The sequence below is a fragment of the Nesoenas mayeri genome, assembly GCF_963082525.1.
Source record: "Nesoenas mayeri genome assembly, chromosome: 1".
In the NCBI taxonomy this organism is placed as follows: domain Eukaryota; kingdom Metazoa; phylum Chordata; class Aves; order Columbiformes; family Columbidae; genus Nesoenas; species Nesoenas mayeri.
In genome coordinates this window covers 129,569,930-129,595,813 of record NC_137541.1, presented here as the reverse complement: position 1 = coordinate 129,595,813, position 25,884 = coordinate 129,569,930, and the positions used below count along the sequence as shown (strand labels likewise).

At 43.5% G+C, this 25,884-nt stretch overlaps 1 protein-coding gene across 1 annotated transcript in view; it reads right to left on the bottom strand.

Moving 5' to 3' along the window:
- PTGFRN (prostaglandin F2 receptor inhibitor) overlaps positions 1-24,671 on the bottom strand; it is a gene marked incomplete at both ends in the record, with an annotated part of 66,471 nt that extends 41,800 nt beyond the window's left edge. The window contains one exon of the mRNA XM_080364109.1: positions 24,611-24,671. Within this exon, the coding sequence (XP_080220235.1) occupies positions 24,611-24,671 (61 nt within the window). The remainder of the gene's footprint in view (positions 1-24,610) is intronic.
- Positions 24,672-25,884: the final 1,213 nt, after the last annotated feature.

The following is a 25,884-nucleotide window of genomic DNA, read 5'->3' as shown; positions in this document are numbered from 1 at the left end:
CACGGGAGACACAGCGACAACTTTGCTGATGCCTTTCATCTCAAAAGAGCTTTCGTAACAAAAGGCTGTTTGATTTGCCAACTAAATGTTACCATGTCTGGGAAGGAAATACAGCAGTCGTTTCCAATTCACAACACTTTATGACAGGAAAAAAAATACTGCAGTCAATTTTGCAAATGGTGGTAACGATTTGCCCGTCATTAACTCCTCCATGTACTTTCAATCTAGGCACCACTTTGCTGCAGCACTGTGTAAATGAGGGGGTTGAGCAGGGACAACCCTTCTTGTGCCACACTGGAGAATAATAAACAGATTCCCCACCAGTAAAGCTGTGCACTCTGCCTCCTATTTCTAGCAAAATCCCAAATCCCCATTTCTGTACTACACTGCTTAACTACAGTGTTTGTGATATTTTTACAAAATAAATGAAGAAAAAAAAATATTTTTGCATCTTTTTTTTTCCCACCAAAGGGAAATATCCATACAAATCCTCTTCCTTGATTTGGTAAGAGAACTGACCAGGCTCCTGCTGGGAGGCATTCGGCCACTTTCCCCAGCAGCAGGAAGGTGAAGGGACAGGCAGCATGCCACACATTCACAGGCACTTCTCTGGGGAAGGAAAACCAAAGCATATCAACATGGGAGATTATAATCTTTATATCTCCAATCTTCCCCTCTTCCCCTTGCCTCTCCTCCTAGCTCCAATTATCATCAGGCAGCTACACATCAAGAACGTCATCTGCAACTGTCTGGGAGAGAAGTTATAAGAAACATGCCTATAATGTTTGAAAACCTTTCAATGTTGTTAAAGCTTTTTTTTTTTTTTTCTCTAAATATATAACATGATTTTCCTAGAAGTGTCACATTTACACAAACAGTATGTTGCTTCGGGACTTCCCCCCTTTTTAAATGCAGTAAATTAGATTTGCTATCCTACACTGTATATGTAGGAGAGGAAAAGTCAGAGAGATGAAGTAGAATAAAAGCAATTTCTTTAAGTACCAGAAATTCAGCTAACTATTGAATTTTCTTTACTGGCCTTAAAAAGAAAAAAAAAAAAATCTAAATAAGTGAGATCTCTCACCATTCCTGCTTAACATAGGATAACATCATACTCTTCTCTCCAGCACAGACAAACACCAGGAGTTGGATCTGTGCTAAATGAAGTGGTACTCTCTTGCTGCTCTTTCCAAATTACAAAATTTAGATAGCCCTGACTGTCAGAAGCAACCCATACCTTACAATCAGACAGCCTGCACAGGGAGGGAAAAAAGGGGCTCCTTTAAAAGAGACCGAATTTGATTCCTCGGGTCAAAGCTGTAATCACCATAGTAGCCTGGAATCATCTGAAGCACAGAGGGCTCCCTCCATGCCTTCCAAGCCAACAGTATTGTCACACCTCCCTGACTGCAATACTCCCTACCTAAAAAAAGACTGATAGATTTTTATGGCTTGAAAGATCTGCAGCATATCATCTGAAGTTATCACAGAAGAGTGAATGAAAGAGTCCATGAGAGAGACATTTACATTGTTCTTTCCCAGGCGGCTAGGATTCTTTTTTTAGATAATGTAGAGCTCTTATCAAAAGGAATTAGCCTGGGTGTAATTGCTTAAAACCCATTATCTCTATCAGGATGAAGAAATGCATACTGCATCTTAAGTGAAGCTTCAGAAATGCTATCAAACTGCAAGGCAGCTGGATTGCTCTAATCTCCATGCCATCTGAAATATCTCAGAAAATTCACATCAAAAGCACTGGGTGAAAAAGCAAGTACCTTCCCAGCTGGACTCCACCTACATACCATGTGGATTAAGATTCATACGAAAGGACTATAACAGCACATTTTGCAGCACAGTTACAAACTGCTGTCTTCCCCATTCACTCCTCTGCTCCAACATCCCCCAGAAAAGCAAATGCCCCTAAGCAAATCATGAGGCTTTCACTAGCACACAATTCTTAGGTTATCATAGAACCACAGAATGGTTTGGGATGGAAGGGACCTTAAAGACCATCTAGTTCCAAGCCCCCTGCCATGGGCAGGGACACCTTCCACTAGATCAGGTTGCTCAAAGCCCCGTCCAACTTGGCTTTGAACACTTTCAGGGATGGGGCATCTACAGCTTCTCTGGGAAGCCTCTTCCAGTGTCTCACCAGCCTCATCATAAAGAGTTTCTTCCTTAATGCCCGATATAAACCTACCCTCTTCCAGTTTAAAACCATTGTCCCTTGTCCTGTCACTACAGATCTTGGTAAAAAGTCTCTGTCATTCTTATAACCCCCCTTGAAGTATTGAAAGGCCAGAACAGAATCTCCCTGCAGCCTCCTCTTCTCCAGGCTGAACAACCCCAACTTTTGTAGCCTCCCTCCATATGAAAGGTGTTCCAGCCCTCCTCTGCACCCACTGTAACAGGTCCATGTCTTTCTTGTGCTGAAGACTCCAGAGGTGGACACAGAAATCCAGGTGGGGCCTCATGAGAGCAGAGTAGAGGGGGAGAATCACCTCCCTCGACCTGCTAGCCACACTTTTGATGCAGCCCAGGATAAAGCTGTCCTTCTGGGCTTTGAGTGCATATTGCTGTCTCATGTCCAATTTTCCATCCACCACTATCCCTAGTCCTTCTCTGCAGGGCTGTTCTCCATCCATTCATCCCCCAGCCTCTACAGATATTGGACATTGCCCCGATCCATATGCAGAACCTTGCACTTTGCCCTGTTGAACCTCATGAGGTTTGCATGCGCCCACGCCTCAAGCCTGTCGGGGTCCCTCTGGATGGCATTTCATCCCACTAGCAAATCAACTGCACCACTCAGCTTGGTGTTGCCCACAAATTTGCTGATGGTGCACTCAGTCCAACTGTCTGTTATTAATAAAGATACTGAACAGCACTAGTCTTAATACAGACTCTTGACTGACATCACTTTTACTCATCCCCATTTGGACACTGAGCCTCTGCAACTCTAGATGTAGCCATCCAGCCAATTCCTAATCCATCCATCAAACCCATCTCTCTTATCAAAACTTCCTTTGACAAGTCTCCAAAATGTAGCTGGGAACAAAAGGGGAAGGAGAGAAGGAAAAAAACAAAACCACACCACAAAAAAAACCCAATGAAATGCAAGAGTCAACATGCTGCTTCTTCTTGGGTCTCACCTGAAATACCTGTTCCTGCTAATGACTTTCATTTACTTTCCTCCAAATGGTCTCACAGAACTCCATTTTTACCCAACTCCGCTTGAGCAGCCCATTTAGGTTACCTGGTCACATCTGACCCAAAAAGTCCATGGACTCTGTAAGTGGTATTTAGACTGTCATGCAACAGAGGTGATTTTCTGTTGTTCTGCCTCAGAAGCAATTTGTGTTGCCAGGAGAGGTTCAATATGTTACATTCTAAGGAAAACAGTTGACAAAGCAGTAAAGCCCACAACTCAAAGCTGAAGAGCTAGCACAGTTGGAAACAGGGCTGCAAATATTCACAGAAATGCTGTATTTAAAGTGTCTTCACATTTTCTTTAGTGGAGAGGAAGAATGTAGATATAAAACTGTAGTACAAATTCCCACTCAAGAGAAGTGCATACATTTAGCAATATTTTTAAAAAGTCCTCAAACTGGAATATACAGAATTAAAATCAGTGCTGTTCTGCAACATCATTAACTTGCACTTTTCTGTTATCTTACATCTTTCTCAAGGCAAATGGAACTGAGGAGAGCAGTCCAAATCTATTTGCTCTATACCGCAATTTCCTCTGGGCAGAGACCAACCATTTTCCTTGCTCTATGAGGAATGCAGCACAGTACTAGGATTAAATTGAACTTTCTTGGGATTTAACTGGAGAAAACAATCAGACTTGGACAGATATACATTAACTAAAATCATACACTGACTGTGAATATCCAAATCCCAGACAAGATCATGTTAAACTATAAAAGCTAATACATGGTTCAACTAGTATGATTTTAAACAGGATGTAGCAGAGATGAGAAAGCTGGGAAGCTAGGAAGAAGTATTTTTGTCAATAGATTTCTTTAAAAGATGCACATAAAACAATATCCATGTGTTTCACAAATCTATAACTTCACAACTTACACATTTTAAAAAGTCAATCCTGAGGTCCTCCTTTCTCCCCAAAATAATTTCCATTTATACTAAATTCTAGTATAATTTCCAATTACACTAAAAACAACAACAAAAACCCACACACAAACAAAACAAAAAACACGCCATACATCCACCAATAGCTGTTTGGGTTTTTGTGTGTGTGTGGTGTTGGTTCTTTGGATGTTTGTTGGTTCAGAGTTTTTTTCCTTTGTTTTTGGTTGTGTTTGTTTGTTTGTTCTGGGGTTTGGGGGTAAGGATTGTTTTTTGGGTTTGGGAGGCTTTTTTGGTTGTGTTTTTTTGGTTTTGGTGTTTGGGTTTGAGAGGGAATTTGAGGGAGGTTTTTGTCAGTGGTGCATTTTTGGGGGGTTTCTTACTGCTTAAATTTGGTGGCACTCATCCACTGCAATTTAACCCAAAACCCCATCCATACCAGACAAAGTCCTCTCTAAAGCCAAGTTAAGTCTAAAGGGGATTGGAAAATGAGATTAAAAAAGCCACATGCTTTCATAATCCAGATATTATTAAACTTAACCTCCACTTCACCAAAAATTATTTTTGAGGATCATTTCAAATCTCAGTACACAGAGACTACTTTCCCATCAAACTGCACTGAATAAGAAAAGGCATTGCAGTGGCTTCAGCAAAAACAGCAACAGAGCAAAGCTCAATTAGAGAAGTCACAACACAAAACAACCCAATGCACACATGAGGCTTGCAGACTCTCTGGTTGAGATCCTGAAGGGCAGCTTCGCTCTGTTTGCATCTGCCATTGTGAGAGATGATGGAAGGAGGTGGCTGGGCAGCAAGGCTGCCCAGGGCAGGCTGAACAGGGCAGCATATGGCACTGGCCCACCCTGGCTCCACACTTGACAAATGATTTGCAGCCATAGGTGCCAATAAAGGAATGGATCTTAGTGATTATGGAGTAATCCTTTTCATCTGTAATTTAATTATCTAACAGTCCCATCTTCACCACATATAATCTCCAAGAAAGCAGCCACATTAAAAATCCCAACAACAGATGCACACAGAATGGGTGCTACGGCATGGGAAAGAGTGCCTGTGCCTCAGCAGTACACACGGGTTAAGTGCAGTAGCACAGCTCTTGCCAGCTCTTTTGCTGCAGAAGATGTAGTTGGACAGATTAACTAACCAGTTTAAACTCATGCAGTAGATCAGGAGAAGTTGTGAACAGATTACAGGCATTCCTAGTTTCAGGCTTAGTGCTTATTTCACTGTACCACACTGTTTCCTAACGTAAAGATGAGAACAGAAGGATATGTAGAGCTAGGAAAAGAAGACATAAGCAAATGCAAAGAAGACACAGCTTGTGCTCTATCAACTGGTATCCCTGTAGCTCAGAAACTGCCCCGAGGACTTCATTTGGGCACCTACACCACCACCATATCCATACTGCTGTCTGCAACCTGGAAAACCAGAGACCAGTGTTTTCCAATCCCTTCTCTCAAAGCCCATAGATCCAATTAGCACTCAAAAGCAAATTTCAGGTCATGCAGTACAATACTGTTTAGTATGCTAATCTCTATGGAGCCTGCATGTTAGGAGCACAGATATTTTTCTCCTAGACAAGAAGGAATTGTATGCATGCGTGCACACACAGATGATTTAAAAGACATCAGGGCTCTTCCTCCTTTAATACAAGATTTACATAACTAAATCTGTAATTGAGAACAGGACTGCAAGGTATTTACAGTACTTGTTGCTGCTGAGCTTTTATTATTTGCTATGGCACTGACTATGAGAAACTCTCTTGCCCCAGAAAAGGCAGCCAGTCTGGCCTCTTGCATAAAAAAAAAAAAAAGAAGTGGACACATGAAATTACCCCTCTTTCAGCAAGAGACATTTTTCATTACAGTATTGTTTGCCTCTTGCAAAGAGGAGGTCAGTGCTTCAGAAGGGGCAAGAAGAGGAAAGAGGTCCAGATAAGAAAAAGATGAGAGGTCAGGGACATAAAACAACGTTTAGAAGGCACACAGGGATTCTGGTCGAGGTCTTTAAGAGGGTCTGTGTAACCTCTACACAGACCGGTAAATAAAGTTACCCCCAGATAGGTCTGCAAAACAACTGTCTTTAAAAACAGGCATACCACACCACTCTTCACTATTTGAAAGAAAAATACCAAAACAGGCAGTCCTGAAAAAACAGGAAAAAGCTTCACCAAGAACATGTAAATCAATCTGGTTGGTTGCATTAAGACTCCTGAAAATTGAAAATCAGGTATTAGATCAGTAGATGGAACTCAAGACAGCCTGCTTATTTATTTCACTAATATTTAAAAGGCAAAAAACCTTATCCCCCATCACATAGAAATGTAAGACTGCCACAACTGTCCACTTTAGCAGCTGGCACAGTTCAAAAGGAGAAAAGGCTGGAGGGTGCAGTCAGTGCTGAGACCCCATGAATCACACAATGCATGCTTGGAGGTTTGCATTGGACCAGGTTTGGTGTCAGAGGCCAAAGACCCAATGGCACCTGAAGCACAGCAGATACCCTCCTAGAGTGACACTTCTGGCTCAGTTACATCCAAAGGAATCCTAATTGCACACTTGAGATTGCTTCCCTGTGAAAAGCAACATGCAGAAAGTGGGACAGTAAGGAGATTCACCTCAGAAATTCAATCCTTGCCCCAACTAAAATGGTAATGGAGATGCTCCTAAAGGACACCTAAAAGGCTGTTCGCATTTAACTTGAACCTCAGTGCAGAGAGGGGAACTCTTCCCTAAATCACAAATGTGAGCTACACCACGAAAAAACGTATGGCTAGGATATGAAAACCACCTACACTTTGCAGTGTTCCTTATCCCTGCTCAACAAATTTAACAGCCCAAATTTTCAAAAAAGCATGCAAGAGTCAAAAATTCGCTGGCATTCACTGCCTCTGAGAGCTTGAAGGCAAATAAGCTGTGTAATTAGCAGTCCACGCCTCTGTATTAAACCTCTAGAAAGCTGTTCTCACACATGAAAGGAAATGGTAATATACGTGGCTGCTGTTTAATTTACTGGAAGATTAATTTTACTGGACAAAAAGAAGAGACTTTCTGGAACAGGTGGGCAGGTATGTGCATGTAGGAAACACGTGAGAGATTCAGAAACCGGCAGAGAGCTGAACTACCTCATGCAAGAGGAGCATCTTGCACAACTCCACTCCCAATTATCCCAGTCCTGGAGAGAAACAAACTCCTTTGTACTTGCACCTTCTAGAGCAAGCAGGAAAAAAACCAAATACTCCACTCTTTGTGACCAAAGTTAGATACTTCAAGAAATTAAGAGGTTAAAGTTTCAAAAAAGCCCTGAGCATTAACATTCTGGGAAACCAAGTCTCTTTGTAGAGTTTCAGGCTGATAGCCTCAAGCCTTCCATCACCTCCAAAAAGCTTGCCCTGTATTCAATGCAGCTATTTTGGTATCTCCAGCAGCAGAATAGCAAGGTTCATCAGTTCAATATCTGGCTAAAGAAGTCCAGCAGTCTTCTCATGTTCCCCATCACAAATTCAAAGCCTCCTCTCACTTTAGGTTACATGCCAGCAAGTTTTCACTGTTACCTGTTTTGAGTAACTTGCAACATTTGCATTAGTACCCACTCTTACCTCTCCAACCAATACTTAATAGGCTCCCTGGTATGCACAGTAACACGCAGCACTACAGAACGTCACACACACATAAGCTTTTGAGGAGAATTTTATGCCCTTAGACATTTGAGAAAAACAATGCATACCCATGTAATAAAAGACTACATCACAACATATTACTGCTTGGAGTCATAGTACAGTTTGGCATTCAGACATTACCTACTAATTTTCAGATAAGCATGCCTAAATACACATCTTTAAATGTTTCCTGTTATTCCTATTTTCAAGAAATGTATCCCAGAAGTATTTACTTTGCTGGTGTCACTGTCATGCTGTGTATAGGAAGGTCAACACCACAGGTGATAAAAGAAAGGCAAAGTTAACACACAGTCAGAGATGAGCTAATATGCACCATCACCCAGAACACTTCAGAAAATGAAACTTCAGAGGTGCCAAAGGAAACACCCATGAGGCAGCAGACTTTTGGAGGAAACATCTAAGGTTAAACATGAGAATACAACTTCTAACTTAGGAAGTCTCCAAGCTACAGATGGTCATGAAATGAAACATTAGGATAGTAAGAGGGTGTGCTCACTCTTCACTAGGCACTGCCAGAGACAAGACATGAGGCTCAATGAATCTTTAGTGTCAGCCTTCCCTCTCTTTCTGCTGCATCAGGAAGCAGGAGCTTGGAGGAAACACCTTTTACCACTGCTGCTCCTCAGTGGCACCCAGGCTGGTGACTAGGCTGTGCCCAGCAGTAAGAGACACAAAAAAAAAGAATGAAAGAATTTTCACACACAGAATTTTCAAGTAACTCTTAAAAATCAGAAGAGAGTGAGCCCTTTTGAGCATGAAACAAGAAAGACAAGTGGGTAGAGAAGCAACATGATATTAAAATGGCAGGAGGAGGAGAATACAGTTTTTGAAAGATGCCCAGAGGGAAAACGCTTAATTGTTTCTTTTCTGCTCCAGACTCCTTGCAGAGCTGTTCTAGGTTACACTATTTAATAAGACAACCTACATACAAAATAAGTAGCTGTTAGTATTTGGGTGAAACTTGGATATCCTGAAGTAATTCAGTAACTAACACTTCAAACCAGCTTACACTGAAACAGACAGCAGACTGTATTCACCCCAGAGACCCTCACATTTTGCTATGTTGGGAAGAACAGTTATGTCCCACATTACATTGTTCAATAGAACAAAAGACTCTACAGCCAAACTTCCTCTCAACAGAGAGCACGCCAGTCATTTTCTGGATCTTGAACTGGTACGTGTATGTAGCATAAGAACCAAAGACAACAAGGCAAGTTCCAAATACCCATTGCAAAAGCTATTGCAGACTAAGTCTCACAAGTTTCTACCAGCCACTGCATTAATGCAAAGAAACAATTTTAACATCAACTGAAAATAAATTATGTCTGGTGCAACACAGCAGCTGCTTATCAGCATACAATACAGAACAGTATAAGAACAGAAGTGGAAAGTCCATAACCAATTCAGAAAGTCAAGGGTGTCAAAAATCACCTGGAAAGCTGTAGATGGATTTGGCCACAGACACTAGAATTAGCAGTTCACATTTTCAAAATGCTAGAGAATATTCTTAATAGTTACTTTTAAGCACCTTTGAGATTTCTAGGTAACAGACATCTTCCTGAACTTCCCCCTTCACTTGAGGGCAAATGTCCCTCAAGTAACAAAGGGGATGTTCTCAATGCACAGGGAGAGCTAATATGCCCCAAAGGTGCTTCTGATTAGGCCCAAAAAGCCGGAGCACAAAACATCGCTCTCCAATGTGCAGAGCAAGCCCTGATGCCTTTATCAGAACATATCCTGGAAGCCATATCAAGGAGACATGTTCACCCAGCCTTAGCACCAGGGATTATATTAACTAAGATATCCTTCAGATTGCAAACACAACATGTGGATGCATTCATAAGAAAACAGGAAGAAAACAGAACTGTGAAATACATTTGTACCACACGAACCTATACCCAGGAGGTGTCCATTTGGCACTTAGGCCTTGAACTCAGGCTGAAAAAAAAACTGAACTGAAAGCCTGATCTCACAAATATTAACAACAAAAACAAAAGCAAGAAAGGCATTAGATGCTGTGCGATATCAGAAAATTCCCCTTGCTCTCATGTTTATGATAACATTTGAAAATATAACATTCCTTGAAAAAACTCAGTGTTATATCTAACCCTTAGTGGGCAAAAGAAAAGGAGTTATGCCTTCATTAAGACTCAGTGATGCAGTACGCATGTGGTCAGACTTTTCAATGGTTTCAAAATAAAGGATCCTCCTCCCAGCTATGCATCTAGTCACCTCCAATGTCAGCAACACACAATTTAAGAACCATAACAAAAACTGACAAGCCCTTCATCCATAAATACAACAAAACTGTTTATTTCCTCTTTTAATTTCTTCATTGTTTATAAATTTGTACTCCGAAGTTTTAAAGTATTATTTATACTCCCTGCTCAATTTTTATTTTACTGGATCACCAAATCAACTGGCTTTAGCTCTCTTCTTGGTATGGCAGTCATAAATCATGTTAACAGCACTATCCTATGACAATGTTTACTTATTATTAGAGAGCAATGAGTATTATTACTGTTACAAGAAAGTAACAAAGTACCTAGAAAGCACTTCTGCTGCGAGTGAAGACTTAAATAGAAGAGGGGTACATAAAGCATTTACAGAGCTCTAGTTAACTACGTAACTTTCCTCTCACCTCACCCTCTGTCTCCCCACTTGAGTTTTCAGAAATCAGAACAGGTTTTCAGAGATTAATGATCTAAAGAGCATTTCCCAGGAGCTTAAATCAGTTACAATCCACAACATCAAATTAAGACATTTCAAAGAATTCAAGCAGAAGAGCACTCGCCGTAATGCAATGCAAGAGCAGCCTACAAATGCCTCCACTGTTTGTAGTTTTATAGCCTAAGCCTACCAAGAGTCAAAATGCAGGATACAAAGCACACAAATAGATCAGGTTTTGCCTTTCCCCAGACAAAACACAGATTATTTCAAGATCTTTGTCCCTTTCACAAGGAATAAATAAGCCTTGAACAAGGGATTGCTAGGAAGTCTTAAAGTACAGAAGCCTAGTCTGTCCCTAGATCGAAAAGAAGCACTCTTTGCCTTTATCATAAAAGGAGAGCCTCTTTGGCAAAGAGAACTGGTGGGTTTTTTTTAAAAAAAAAATTAAATCAGTTTAACACTTGAGTAATTATCTTCCCTGGGCAGTTTTGTTGAAGGTATTTGTATTTTTGCCTGCCCCATTCACACTACTGTACTTTCATCTATTAGCAGTTCAATGAAAGAAATTCCCTACCTGTCCATCACCCACAGCTGCTCAGTACAATCAGTGAGATCTCCTAGAATTCTCTGAGATCCTACAGAAAAAAATATCTCTACTGATGAAAAGAACCATCTTCATTAATCCGCCTGGCACACATATTCTTCTCTTCTAATCATTATGGGATTTTACAATTCTAATAAAGCTGTACGTGCATCACATTGTTCAGATTACAAAACCTCTGGTAAAAGGAAGCTCTCAGGCATGGTGCTGTAAATCAAAAAAAAACTTCTTATTCATAGCTGATAAGCGCTTTAAGAAAGGGTATGGGCATAGCTGACTCCTAGGGAAGAGTCACAGGCATGGTCAGTCAACTGGTTAACACTGAAACAATCATCTTTAAGCAGCAGAACTCAGTTGAGATTATAATCAGAATCTTGCTTTCTACAGGAAGGATACATATTTATATACTGTTTAGCCAAAACTTTGAATGAAACCCACCCAAATAGATCTCTTGTAAGCCAAGGCTATAGAGTTATCTGCAGAGAGCCTGAAACAACAGCAGAGGTAAAAGCTGTGTCCTTGAATGCTGACACTGGAAGTCACTACCATGGACTGTTTCAGCATTTATATATTTTTATGGAAATGCACCACAGTTGCATGTTGAATTGGAGATGTCAAAGCCAGACTAAGACCATAAGGTAGTACTGGAGTTACAAGAAACATTCTGCAGCAAAAGTTTAAAATGAGTCTCCTTAACTTCTGTCTGTAAAAGGGAAGAAAAAAGGACACACTTCCTCAGCCTCACTTCACAAGCTCTTACTAAGCCTGGATGTCACTCAAATGTTTGTCCCTGTTTCCTCCTTAAACACCAGAAATGTCAAAGGACATGGAAAGAAAACACTAACTCATTCCAATTAGTTTCTGTCGCAACATTAAAAATCTTGTACAACAATATGGGTGTTAGATGATGCTGAGGGGAGGTAGGATCCAGAAATGAACAGTGGAATTTCTATAGACCATCACCATAAATTTAAAGAATGTTCTGCCAACTAATTAATTTCATTTTTAAATCTTACTTTGTTTTAAACTCCAGGAAAACCTGTATAATCTAGTAGCAGTATTTACATAACCACAGTGGATTAAGGCAACGTTCTTTAGAGATCTTTCATCAGTTCAGCTGATACAGCCAGAAGAGACAACATAGAGGTCCATCTTCTGAGACAGATTCAGTGAGGAATCTCTGTAAATTTTCACATGCACCGTTTTATCTTTGCTATCATCTTGCATCAACAAGCTCAAACTCAGCTCCAGGCCCACAGCCTCTCATGGTCCTGCCCTATCAGAAGTACACACTCCAGTGCTTCTATGCATAGTGACTTTCCTGCAGAACAAAACATCCAAGATGACCTGACAAAAATCCTTGCTGGCATTCATACTTCTGATGCTGCAGAGGAGACTGCTTAGGTGCAAGTGGATTCAAACAGGAGAAAAAAGGCAGGCAAGAGATTACTTCATGCACAGAAACAGATGTTCTGAAAGAGAGCAACAGAGAGATTCCACTCTTCCAAAAACGCCAACAATATATACCACCAGATAAGCAGAATTCTCTATAAATGAGTGCTATTCACATTTGCCAGGAGATATTCTCTACCGTTTATCTATTTCCATGCAAAGCATGCATGCCATCTTTTTCAAGACAAAGGAGAGCCACCTCAGTACAGACAGGCTAGCTAGGAGACAGCCTTGGGTCCCTGCGGCAGAGGCTACCACAGCAGAGCCGCAAATCCTTGCAAGCTCCCACCAGCTGTCCAAGCTACACTCAGTGTATGAACCTGCCATTTCCAAAGAATGCCACAGCAGAACATAGTTGGCCATGCTTGCTCCATTTTACACATCTTTAGAGAGTGTCCAAACCCAGCATGATGAACCCATACATGCTACTGCCTCTGAGGAAGTACTAGAGATCTGTTTAAAACAAGGTAAATATAACACTCAGGAGCAAATCTTACATCAAATTGCAAAACAGTGGGTACATGCAATTGTCAGTGAGGATTCTAGGAGTTTTCCTAAACAGACAGGAACAATCACCAGGATATTTCCAGTCATCATCTAGTGGCATACATCCAGGACTATGCGGAAGTCTTAAAGGTAGGCATTAATTACCACAACTTAAATACCTCTGTGGCTGTGTGTATTCAAACCAATCATCAATTCACAAGCCTTTCAAATTTATAATGCATGTAAAAAAAAACAATTGATAGGGAGGTGCAGAGGAAAGTGAGGATGTTAAATAGTACTGAGAAACACTCAACTTTGAAGGCCAAAGTTCTTCACTCAGTCTTGCAAACAAAACAGTCAAGAACAGGGCAAACAGGGCTGTCCCCTTGGCATCCTCCACGTGCATGTGTCAGCCACAGCTGATCTGATCTGCATCTGGCTGTTTTGTATCAGAAACTGGGTACTAAGCTCACTCAGCCTTTTTCAGGGAACAATTTGTTGACTAGAACACCACCCAGTACCCGCCTGCTATTTTGCTCACACCAGTGATATACATTCACTCAGCTGAAGCAAAACCAGTAACTCATTTTACATGAGACCAGCAGAAAGGTAGGCACAAGGCTGGATTCATATGCGCACACGCAATGCAGAAAGCTCCGGCTTCACGTTACCAAACTGCCTGAGACCAGCTGTCCTCTACCACCAGTTCACAACATGGGCCCTTGAATAGAGATCTCTTTGTCCTCTGACAATCAGTACAAAGCTTCAAGCCCAAAGCTGTCCATCACACTAACCCTCTCAACCTGAGTTTGACAGCTAAGCAAGGAGGTAGGGGGAAAGAATACCTAACCTAAATCAGTCTTCTCAACAGGGTTTCAATACATTTAATGCACACAGATCCAAAGAAAATGGTCCTAAGGAAGTCCCACATATGTCATTGCTAGATTTTCTATGAGACCATTGCCCCCTCTCCTCACACCCAGGTACCCCAAGGCACCATTTTTTCATTTTACTCCACCTCCCATGTACCCAAGGTCAAAAAAGATCTTATGCTACCAGGCCAAGATTAAAAAATTATCACTGTGAAGGTAAATGCTCTTCATCACTATGATATTCACAGAATCTGCACCTTGTGCCCTTGCCTCCTCCCTGCAAACATCTCCAAACATCTTCCCAACCCCAAGCACAGTCCACTCCTCTTCCAGGCTCACCTTGTAGCTCTGTGACTGGTCATCTCCCCAGCAAACATCTACCTTGAACACATTGTTTCAGCCTAAGTGGTATCATAAGATGTCACATGTTAGCAGCCTCCTTTGAGGTGGAAGCCTCAGTTGCAGGGCTTTAATTCCAATAAACATTTGTGTACTTACGACAGTCACTTGGCAAAAGTCCCACTTTGGACTCTGAGCAAGATCCTACAACAACAAGGCACCTCTGACACTGGAGAATTACTGCTGACCCCAAAGCATCACTCATGTGAAAACAGTATTCACACTGGACTTTGGCCAAACCCACATGCACCAATACCAGAAGGGCCAAAAAGAGAAATACAGAAGAAAGAGAAACCAGCAAGTTACTGTGATGGCCTACATACTGTCCATAAAACCACTGTGAGGGGACTAGTTTCTTATTCTGGGCAGGAATTGCTAAAGCAAGGGAAGGACCTACCTTACAAGTTTTGTTACAGAAATGCCCAGTGCATCTGCCCTGTGTGCATCTGCAGGTCGCTTGCCTTTTCCCAGATGCACAAAGAGGTGTCTCTACAGCTTCAGAAGGCGGGGGCGGGTGGGGGGAAATCATCTCTCTATATGCATACAAACCAAAAGCTGACCGCTTATACCAAGAGAAAGGTCAGTGAGAAATACTTCAGATCACCTTTAACAGCTCCTTTCTAAGTAGCTTTGGCCTTTGTCCACTGATGCTTACAGCTTTTTATCAGGCGAAGTATGGAACTGGCACACTCCCTGCACCCTCTGCTTGTGAGCAGGAACAAGAGTAACAGCTGAAGTCTAATTTGTTCTTTGGCTATTTCAGAAGGACATCCCCACCCAGCAACACTATTCACAGTACTGCAGGCTCCATCTTACCCCTCCCTTTCAGACCCAAAAGGCAGACACCAGCATCGGTTCAGATGCCACAGTATACCCTGCAGCCACACACATCACAAATCAGTCTTGTTTTAAACTCTGCAGGAGTCTACAATTACATATACCATCTACCTGCCAGTGGTGAGCAGAAAACTTTGCTTAGAAAACGAGGGTACTTCTAGATTTGATCACAGAGCTTTGAGAAACTTGTGGTTTTTAGTAAGGCTGTTTTTTGGTGATAATTGCCCCAACCTCACCATCTCACACAGACACAACTTTAACTAATTCTTCCATTTTAAACAAGCTATTCCCTCACTTCCCTTTCTCTCTGGGAAAGGTGTCCGGCTCCAGTACTCTCTCCTTACCTTTCTTTTCCCACCTCTAATTTCTAGTAACAACCACACTTCTGTGCCCATTGACTCCTGGCTATATATGCTATTTTCTCAACCTTTTTTTTTAACTATGTAAACAAACCCACAAACATAGGGATGTCAACGGCTTTGCAAATATTGACAGGTGCCTATCAATACTGTTGCTGGCAACCAGGGCTTAGTCAATAGCTTTAGCGTCCATTCAGCCCTGCTTTGTGATAGACATAAAGACTCAGGCTTACCTTGCTACCTCCCACCTCTAGACAATCACAGAGCGGTTTTGTCTCCGGGAAGCTGTCATGCTCTTTATTTTCTCACTAATGAAGACTACTCCAAGCACCTAAAACTCTTTAACCCAAAAGGTACAGCATGCTTTGTCTAGAACCAAACCCTGAGATCAAAGGGAAACAAGGTTGATGCGATACTTATTACCCCATGTTAATTTAAATCTCCATATGAACTGAATATGAACAAGCATGCTCTACATACAACATTAAAGCTCTTTACATAGCCATAAATTCCATCCACTGACATCACCTCCCAATATACAGTATGTCACCGGGCTTCTAGAGAACATAATGCTTCTTTTGGGAGATGGTGAGGTTGAAACATCTAGGTAAATATTACGGATGGTGCTCTGAAAGCACAAAATAGTTTGTGGAATGGTAAAAGGCAAAAGAAGATGCATCACCTCTCCCACTCAGAAGAGAATTAAAGTACAGACAGAAAAACTAACACTTTGCTGCTTATCCTAACAGTTTCCATTAACAAATAATTGCCTATTTTCACCTCAGCATTACTGGCAGTATTCAAGCACAAATGAATATATGTACTGATTAGACATACGTTTCTGGGAAAATATGGTGTTGAAACTTAAATGGTTATTCACAAATTATGTGAATTATAAATTTTTATCAAAATCATTACGGTTGGTACCCTGAAAATTTAGGAAGCATCCCTTATTAGTTCAGCATCTGTTTTGTATTTAGAAACTATTCTTTGCAAACGCAGGGGTCAGGCTGCTTTTAAAGCAGCTCCTGCCAATTCTCTTTCACAGGGCAGATTTAATAGCAAATTCCACTGCCACAGGATTCACTGTGTAATAATGAAGGGTAGTGTGTCAATAGATGAAACTGAACACATCAATAAGAAGCTGGCAGAGGTCCCTGTGGATGCCTCTTGCAACAATAATTTTAATGCATGTAGGAGAACAATGACGTTACAGCCTGCTCAAAGATTCCCCACAGCCACACTGCATCAAAGAGCCACTGAAACACGATGCTAAATCTCTGCAGTTGGAGCTAACAGTGGAACATGTAAGGAAGCAAAGTCCTTTATATTGGCTATTTTTCTTTTCAAGAGTGGCAAACCTAAGCAGAGCTAGCTTTTGTCAGAACTGGACTCTTGCTAACCAACATGAGCCCCAGTAACGGTTCCACTAAACTCTTTTTAATGGCTACTGATACGGAAAAAAAAAGAAGTGACTCAAAAAGCATGAAAGCATGCAAATTGCAGCCATGAAGCAAGCCCTAAGCAGCACAGCTAAACCACATCTTTAAGAAAGTCAGCAGAAAGGCAAGTCCAGACTAATCAAGCCTGTTAAACAGAGAATGCGAAAGTTCTTTTTTATTATTATTATTTCTGAGAGCAACTGTAGCAGCAGGACTTGTTTTACAACCAGCATGAAGTATAGGACAATGGTGGACACCTGGGAAAAAGCCTAAGCGAAGAACTGACGCCAAAGAACAAAAGTCAAAAACCGCACAAAGTCTACATTGATTTTTTTTTTAAAAGCCACATATAAGAGATATGATTTATACACTTTGTGTGCTACAAGAAGCAGACTCTCTCAGCAGATATGATCAGTGATCCACACAGACAAGCAAGTTGCTCCAGCATTGGCCAATTTGGCAGAAGGGGGAGAAAGAGGAAGAAAAAAAAAAATTAAAAAGACTTTACAACACATTTCCAGAAGTCTGAAACCAGAATAAAAAAGGAAGCTTCCATTTTTCCACTTCTCTGCCCCCAATTCCAGCTATAAGCCTTTAACACCTTAAAAGCAAAGACAGAGTGTTTTCTTTAGGGACCTGAGACTAATTCCCTACCGAGCGTTTACAAACTGATGCTCTTCCAAGTCTTATGATGTGGCCAAATTTGGAGATTTTTCCTAAAAGCCACATTCTTGATGCAATGTGAACTCTCCAGCCAAATTCCTAGCTCTTCCTCTAAAGCATGGAAGTGATAGAACTTCTCAGTTTAGATTATTATTTGTTTAAGAATGAGGAGGGAAATTTGGCCAAAACATGCAAGAATTAAAAAAAAAAAGCAAAAAAAAAAAAGCGCCGTTTCTCTCTGCCCCCTCCTGAAGCGTAACATTTGGAAATAATGGAGCTATTGGGGTGGCAACAGGGAAGTGGAAATGTAATCCCTAGGAAAAAAACATCAACCTATGATAGATACCCAGCCCAGAAAAATTTCAGCATGAATGCCTAAAGTCTTGCAGAATAATAAACAATTTAAGATATAGCCCTCATAACAAGAAGTATCATGCAGATATACTACAGGCATTGCTGGCAGCCCTGCCTATCAGCAGCTGTGACAGCTTGCCTGGGAGCTCCAGTCTTTAATTAGTTCTCATTCCTGAAGTTCACAAGTTAATTAATTCCAAAAAACCATCCTCAGATCCTTTTTTAAAGGAAATCCTGTCCAGGACTCAGTGTCTTAGTCACCTATTCTTCCCATAGCTCAGCTAACAGTTCAGATGCTTTAGAGCTGGGGTGTCAAACTTATTTTCACCAGGGGCCACATCAGCCTCTCAGTTGCCTTCAAAGGGCCAAATGTAATTATAGGACTGTATAAATGCAGAAGTAGTTACATTTAAACAGTCCTAAAATTACATTCGGCCCTTTGAAGGCAACTGCAAGGCAGATTTTGCCCCTGGTGAAAATGAGTTTGATACCCCTGCTTTAGGGCATCCATGTAAATTCCACCTGGCCACAGAGATTATCACTAGTCAAATACTTCAGCTTGCTTCAGCAATTCTTAGTATTTCTGCAGCAGTGTTTTGCCATTGCTGTATACAAAATATATTGTTCTCCAGGCTGCTTCTTCAGACCCTGTCACCAGCATTACCATACTGCTTTATAACTTTACAAGACTCAACAAAGGCATTTAGCAACACTGGTTCTATCTGACTTTAAACTTAGAATGCCATAAATTTGACAATGGTTTCCACTGGAAACCCAGTTTTGAAACTTCTTCCAACTCCAGAAGAGGGTTGGGGAAAAAAGAGAACGAAAAAAAAAAAAAGAAAGAAAAAAATAAAACAACAAACCACAACCCACACCACACACATCCTTTTTTCTGTTTCAGACTTCAGGTAGAAGAAATCAATTATGCTTTACAATTATGAAAGCTTATATGCAAACAAATAAGTCAGTTTCTGATACAAAACTAAAAAACCCTAAAACTTTCATAAGTTTCATAACTTCTCTCCTGCTTCTTATTTCAAATATGCTGATGATCAAGAAAGACATATTCAAGGCTTTTGGTATCTGATCAGCTATTTTTCAGATCATCCTATTTGAAAAGCTGGATAGCCTTAAACTGATTTTATACCTTTGCCCTTTGCAAAACCTATCACATAAGGTATATTAAAAGTTTCTCATTATTTTTAAAGCCCTTCTCAGCAGGTATTTAAGCCTTTGAAGAAAGCTACAACTGAAGGTTTTCTAAAGAATCAACTGACCAAAAAAATGGGCAAATGGAGAACTGAGTATTGCACTGGTACAAGCCCATTCCTTCTTTAGGGCAGGATACACTAACTCAGACAAAACCTGTCTTCTTAGATCCAGTTTCAGGGCACCTTGTTCAGGTTATGGACAAAGGTCATGCAAGATACATTCTTGGACAGATATTGAAACATTGATATGCCTAGACAATTTTGCCTTAGATGTCTCTAGAAAACAGATTTTGTCACTTACTACTGCAGATCTCCTAAGAAAGCAGAACATCTAGCAGGGGCCTATGAAGTAACTAGAACAACTTCAATAAAAGTCAAAGGCAAAGTATTATAAAGATAATTTTCTTTGCATTATGATATAGATTCTTACTTTATAGTCCACCTAAAAATCTTTCTTTTGAAACTACTAGAGACCTTGGTAGACACTGATATAACCCCTATTTTGACCTAGCTCATCTTAGTAATGTTTTCTTCAAGTTCTTTCCAACTAAACTTTCAAGGGATTGATTTCTACACATAATCAGAAAGAATTCACATTTTCAGATCACAGTATCACAGTATGTTCGGGATTGGAAGGGACCTCAAAAGATCATCTAGTCCAATCCCCCTGCTGGAGCAGGAACGCCTAAGTGAGGTTGCACAGGAACATGTCCAGGTGGGTCTTGAATGTCTCCAGAGAAGGAGACTCCACAACCCCCCTGGGCAGCCTGTTCCAGTGCTCTGGCACCCTTACTGAGAAGAAGTTTTTTCTCAAATTTAAGTGGAACCTCTTGTGTTCCAGCTTGATCCCATTGCCCCTTGTCCTATCATTGTTTGCCAACGAGAAGAGCCTAGCTCCATCCTCATGGACATCATGCATCCACCCTGTAACATTCTCATAAAAGGCTATGAGGTTGGTCAAGCATGACCTACCCTTGGTAAAGCCATGCTGACTGCCCCTAATAACCTTCTTATCCTTGATATGCCTTGAGATAGCACCAAGGATAAGTTGTTCCATTACTTTCCCAGGGACAGAGGTGAGGCTGACCGGTCTATAGTTACCCGGGTCCTCCTTCTTGCCCTTTTTGAAGATTGGAGTGACAATGGAGATGATGTGTCCATTTCCCTTGCTCCTAAAACAGAGAACTCCACCCCTAAAAAATATATCAGTGCAAAGCATCTAAAACCAGATAATTGAAATGTTAACTCTCTGTAAGTATCTTATTGAGATATGTAACCATTTCTCTACTCAGAAAATACACAGGTCTGTTTGACAAGAATTATGGAGAATGGAGAGAAAGAACAAAAACGAAAAACCAACACACACACAAAAACATATCAACCCATACATTTATTAGATGTGAAGGCTGAAATCTCAAATGTCCCTGAATGTTTATACAGCTAGACGGATGGATACATATTATTTCCTAAGTACACTTCCCTCTAATCAAGGATGTGACTGCTTTTTTAAATGACCCCTACTGCTTACCTCAAATCTTGTTCAGGCAGGTTTATACCCCAGTTCAGGGATTAGAGCCAAATACAACAGAGGCTACCTAAAGAGAGCAAGCTGTTGCTATGTTGAAACGTAACAACCAAGAAACCTGGAGGACAAGGTCAAAGAATCGCAGAAAAAACACCCAGGCTCCCTAAAAAGGAGCCTCGAACAGGAACATACAAAGACACAAGAGAGCCAGAAAAGGTGACTAAGCTATCATTTGCCAACCCAAAAGAACACAGGAGGTAAAAAAAAAAAAAACCACTCACTACACTGCTCTCCCTTTGATTCCCACACCTTCCCACAGCCTACACACTAACAAAATACATCAGCATGGCAAAACCACAAGGAATGTGCTTCCTCCTCAGCAACAGCACCTGCCCTATAGTGCCTCACCAACCCAGTTCCAACACTTACTACGTGCTTTTACCGCCTCAGCAGCGTGCAACTGCTACAACCAGGACAAGCTCATTGGCAATTTCCCTTTGGGAGCCTTTTTAACCACCTCTAAAGCTACAACAGAGACAGGCAGGCCCAGCTGACAACTCCTTTTCTGAGTATCAAGCGAGGATCTGAGCCTGCCTCCTCCCAACAGCAGGCAGGCAAAGGCCACCAGTATCAGCGCTGGGCTCACCAGCCAGTGAGCAGGCACCAGCAAGGGAACAGGAAGCACGTTCCACTCTAGCACACCTTGGACGCTCCATGGGCAATCATCCTTACATCATTTCCCTGCCCTAAACCTTGAGGCTCTCCCATTTTCTAATGCTTTCACTTTAGCTGCAAATGCAGGGAAAGATTAAAGCATGCTTTTCCTTGAAGTTCATGATCACAATAACTTATATTAATTACCAAAGCTTTCTATTGCAGAGCTGGAATTAAACCCTGATTCAAATGACTAATTGTTGTAGCTTCTGGGGAAAAAGAAATAATAAGAATTTCAGATATGAGTTGTAAGAAGTAACTCTATTCACGTATACACAAGGCTCCTGGGGATCTGGCATGCTGGAACTGACTTTCATCATAGCGGACAGCAAGTGTCACACAGGCCTAAACGGTAAATGGTAGTAAGAAAAAGACCATCTCTGGGAAACCTAGCATCAATGGATTTCCCCCAGGACCTACTGAGTGCCTGCTCTCCTCAAGCCCCATAGCACTTAAACAAAGAACAGCTTTTTTCAGATACACTGAAATTCTTATCTTCAATCTCAAACAAGAACCGGGGAAAAAAAAAAAATCCGAGAGCTGAAAGGCTTACTTCACAGTGTGAACCTTGGTAACCACCAAATACCTGTTTTGTTTTTTGGATGTTTTGGTTTCCAGATCACTTCACAGGTCGATTAGGCAGACTGACTGCAGAATGAAATCACACATAAACCAGGCAATAGAAGTGCAAAACGCCCTCATGTCACCCTCTCTTCTCAGGATCTAACCATACCAGAGGAAGGAAGAAAAGAGTGAGACTAGATCAAGCCTTAATCTCAGGATCCACAATCTCTTTACCAAACAGTTTGTAACTGTACTGGATCCAAGAAAAAGGATGAGAAAACATCATTATTTGTCACAGCCAAATACTTCGGCTATTTATATCCTTTTGCTGGGTTATTTCATAAAGATCTGAACAAAATAGTTGAGTGTAAGTACACGCAAGGGATGAACTCTTCTGTGCTTGAACTCCTTCCCTCCACCTTCCTTATATAAGAATTCCTCAACACTTGCAGCACCTTAGTTGACAAAAAGCTCCAACATGTCTCTCTATTAGAGAGCTGCTAGAAAACACATGTTCACTAAAGCATAATTTTCCCATCCAAAGTGAGATGAACACCACCTTCCCAACCTTTTAACATCTGGAATATCTCATAGAAGCTACCAAGTAACCGTATCAGAAGACAACAACACCTCAAGTAAGACTGAAAAGTTCAGGGGGTTTTGTTTGTTTGTTTGTGGATTTTTTCACACACAAAAGCAGTTTCAATTTTAACAGCACCATTCCAATTAAAAAATAAATCCCCAAAAGACAACTCAGAACATCCAGACAAACCATACCATGAACAGTGGACAGATATATGTGCATGAACATTAATTTCTTCTAAGTATTTGATCTGAAATTAAGAAGGAAACAATTTTCCTGTTGCACATCATCCTTAGTTTTTTTCTAGTTTTTGCTTCATGATCTTGAATATCTGAGAATTCCAATTTTCTGCTTGTCCTACTAAAGCATTCTCTTGAAAAATTTTATTCCCTTTCTGCTTGTAAATAAAAACACTAAAGGTGTTGTCCCAAATTCTTCGCTGTTTCCCCAGCTGGAAGAATGCTTATAGTGTAAAGATAAACAAGGTGACTCATTTCAGCTGCAAGTAAGAGAGAGCACAGTAGACAGCTTTGTGTGGCAGGATTTTGACTTGTAGATAGACACCTCTCTGCCCCGATTGCCTCACTGCCTGCAAGCAGCCTCAGGAAAGAGACTAGGACGAGCCCAGGTTTAGGAGCTGACTTCTCAACTGTAACTACCTGCTTTGCAGACTTGGCTATGAAAGCTTCATCAGCCAAACCATGAGGAAAGTGCTTTGGCAGACTTAAAAAAAAAAAAAAAAAATAGTCATAGAAACATCAAAAGTACAACCACAAACTAAGTCAGCAAATAGAGTTTTGTTTAAAGAAGAGCATTGCAGCGTGGGGTTGGGACACTGTTTAGCTACTCACTCCTTCCATCCCAAATCTGGAAAACGCTCCAACTTACTGCTTGCAATTAGTCAAGTGTCCTGAATCAAGAACTGCATATAGCAATTTGTGGGGCACGCTTGCTCTCCAACACCTGAAGTACTGCACAGAGCAAAGCGCTGACACATAATACTACACCTAACTATCGTATCTGAACAATCTTCTTGTTCTCTTGTTAAACTCATTGCTACTTTGGTAACACTGCTAGCAACAATGCTACAAGTCCAGTGTTGAAGAAAAAAATAAAGAAAAAAAGAAAAAAAAAAACCAAAAAAACACACCACCCTCTCTTTTGTGTAGTTCTTACTACGGTCTTTATTTCTGCACGCTGGCTGCCTGTCATTGACACTGGTGAGGAACAATGCCACATGCTAAGCAAATGACAGCTACACAATTACGTGAACATGGCATAAAATATCACCTACACAATTATGCGTTATGTCTTGGCAGGAGAACTTCACGGCAGAAGCAGCAAACCCCGAGAGCCAGGAGGGGAGGGCGCAGGAGAAGTATCGCTTCCCCAGAGCACCTGTGTGCCTGGACAGCCCGGGCTCCTGCCGCCGGCATGTGGGGTGTGGGGACCCCTTCCCGCAGCCTTCCCCGCGGAACAGGCAGGAGAAAGATCTCCCCTCGACCCTGAAACGAGTCACTTCACGCTCCGCGAAGTGAAATGTCACTGCCCTCACCTTACAGCAGCCGCAGCCCAAGCACCAGGTAGTGCAAGAGCAACTACGGCTGCACCGCCGCGGGACCCCGGCCGCCCGTGCAAACCCCTCGCACCGAGGAACCACGCCAAGCAGCACCTCCCAGGTCCCATCCCTATTCTGAAAAGGCCCCTCGAAGTTCCGGGGAAACACTCGGCAGCAACCCGCGCCCCGGCCCTTAGAGGGAGCAGCGAGGGCCGGGGGGGCTGCGAAGCCGTTAGGGCTGCGCCGGCCGTTAACGCCCGCGGGCGGGCGGGCCGGGAGAGGGCGAAGGCGGCGACGACCCGGCCAGCCGGGGGACGGCACAGCCCGGCGGGCAGGCGGCGCGGCAGCGCCCCGGCTGAGCTCCGCCGCGCCTCAGGCGGGCACGGCACGGCGGGCGCTTCCTCCCCGCCGCGGGGGCCGCGTCCGTGGGCCCGACCCTCCCTCGCTACCTGCGGGCGCGGTGTCCGAGCCCGGCCCAGCCCCTCCGCCCGCCCTCCCCGCTGTCCCCCGTCGCGCAGCCCCCGGGCTCACCGAGCAGCAGCAGAAGGAGAAGGAGAGGCAGGCAGGACGCCCTCTCCCCGCGGTGCCCCATGCTGGCAGGGCTGCGCGGGTACCTCTCCCTTCGCGAGGGGGATCGGCGGTGCACACGCTCGCCTCGCCCGGAGACCGGCGGCAGCGCGCTCCTCGGCCGGCCGCTCGCCTCCCGCTGCCCTGCGAGCGCAACGGAGCCGCCCGCCCCGACCAGCCGCGCCGCGCGGCGCAGCCAACCACAGAGACAAACTTTCCCCAGCGCCCGCCCCCGCGCGCCCCCGCCCGCAGGTAGTGGGGGCGGCGCGGGGGTCCGGGCTGGCCCGGCCCCCACCCCCGTAAAGGGGAGGAGAACGGCCGCCACCGGCCCGCCAGCCGTGGGGCGGGGAGCACCCGGCTCAGTGGGCCGCGCCGCGCTTTCGGCCTCCCGGGGCCGCTCCGCACACGTGGCCCGGAGAGCCCCAGTGCCCGGGCGTTGGGAGGGCTCGTCGGGGGGTCCCCCTGCGGGGCGCCCCGCTGCCGGCAACGGGGGTGCCCTGGGGAACGGTTGCTGGGCCCTGCGAGGGTGTGGAGCCGCCACGGCGCCGCTTTTGCCCCATCTGCGGGGCGGCCCCGGCAGTGGGTGTGGGGGGGGTCTGGCCGTGTCCCCGCCCTTCGCACACGCGTGAATTGCCAGCGTGGGAGGTGGTTCATGCCCCCTTAGGGACACAGGCACGGCCACAGCGTGGGGTGCCCTTTGGCCTCTGCCTGTACACACGGGCACAGAAACACCCCACAGACGTGGAGGCATCACTCCCACCTCTGTCCCGGTACACAAACCCCAGCTGGGAGCTGCCAGCAGGTTCACGCACCCGCCCCGGCATGGAGGCTCGCTCGCATCCAGTCACACAGCCCTAACCACAGACTTCCACTCACATACCTGTTTCATGCACTCACACTTTCAAAAACAACAGCCGGGTGGGCCCGCTTGTGTCGCTGCCCCCCTGTCCCGGGCACACACGCCGGCAGTGGGCCTGCCCCTGCTTCTGTCCACCACCCAGAGCTTTCTGCTGGCCCTCACTGCCCGGGTCAGGAGGGGGAGAGCAGGGGCAGCGCTCAGCCAGGGGTGCACAGCTGCCCTCTGCCCCGGGTGGGCCGTTCCTCTCCACCCATGCGGGGCAGCTGCCTCGCACCCAACAGCTGCCATATTTTGGGACTGGGTTTCTTTCCCCCTGCCTGCATTCCCGCTAGACTCAATGAGGGGCTGCTGCCGTACGGCGTTTGTGCCGTTGCTCGCT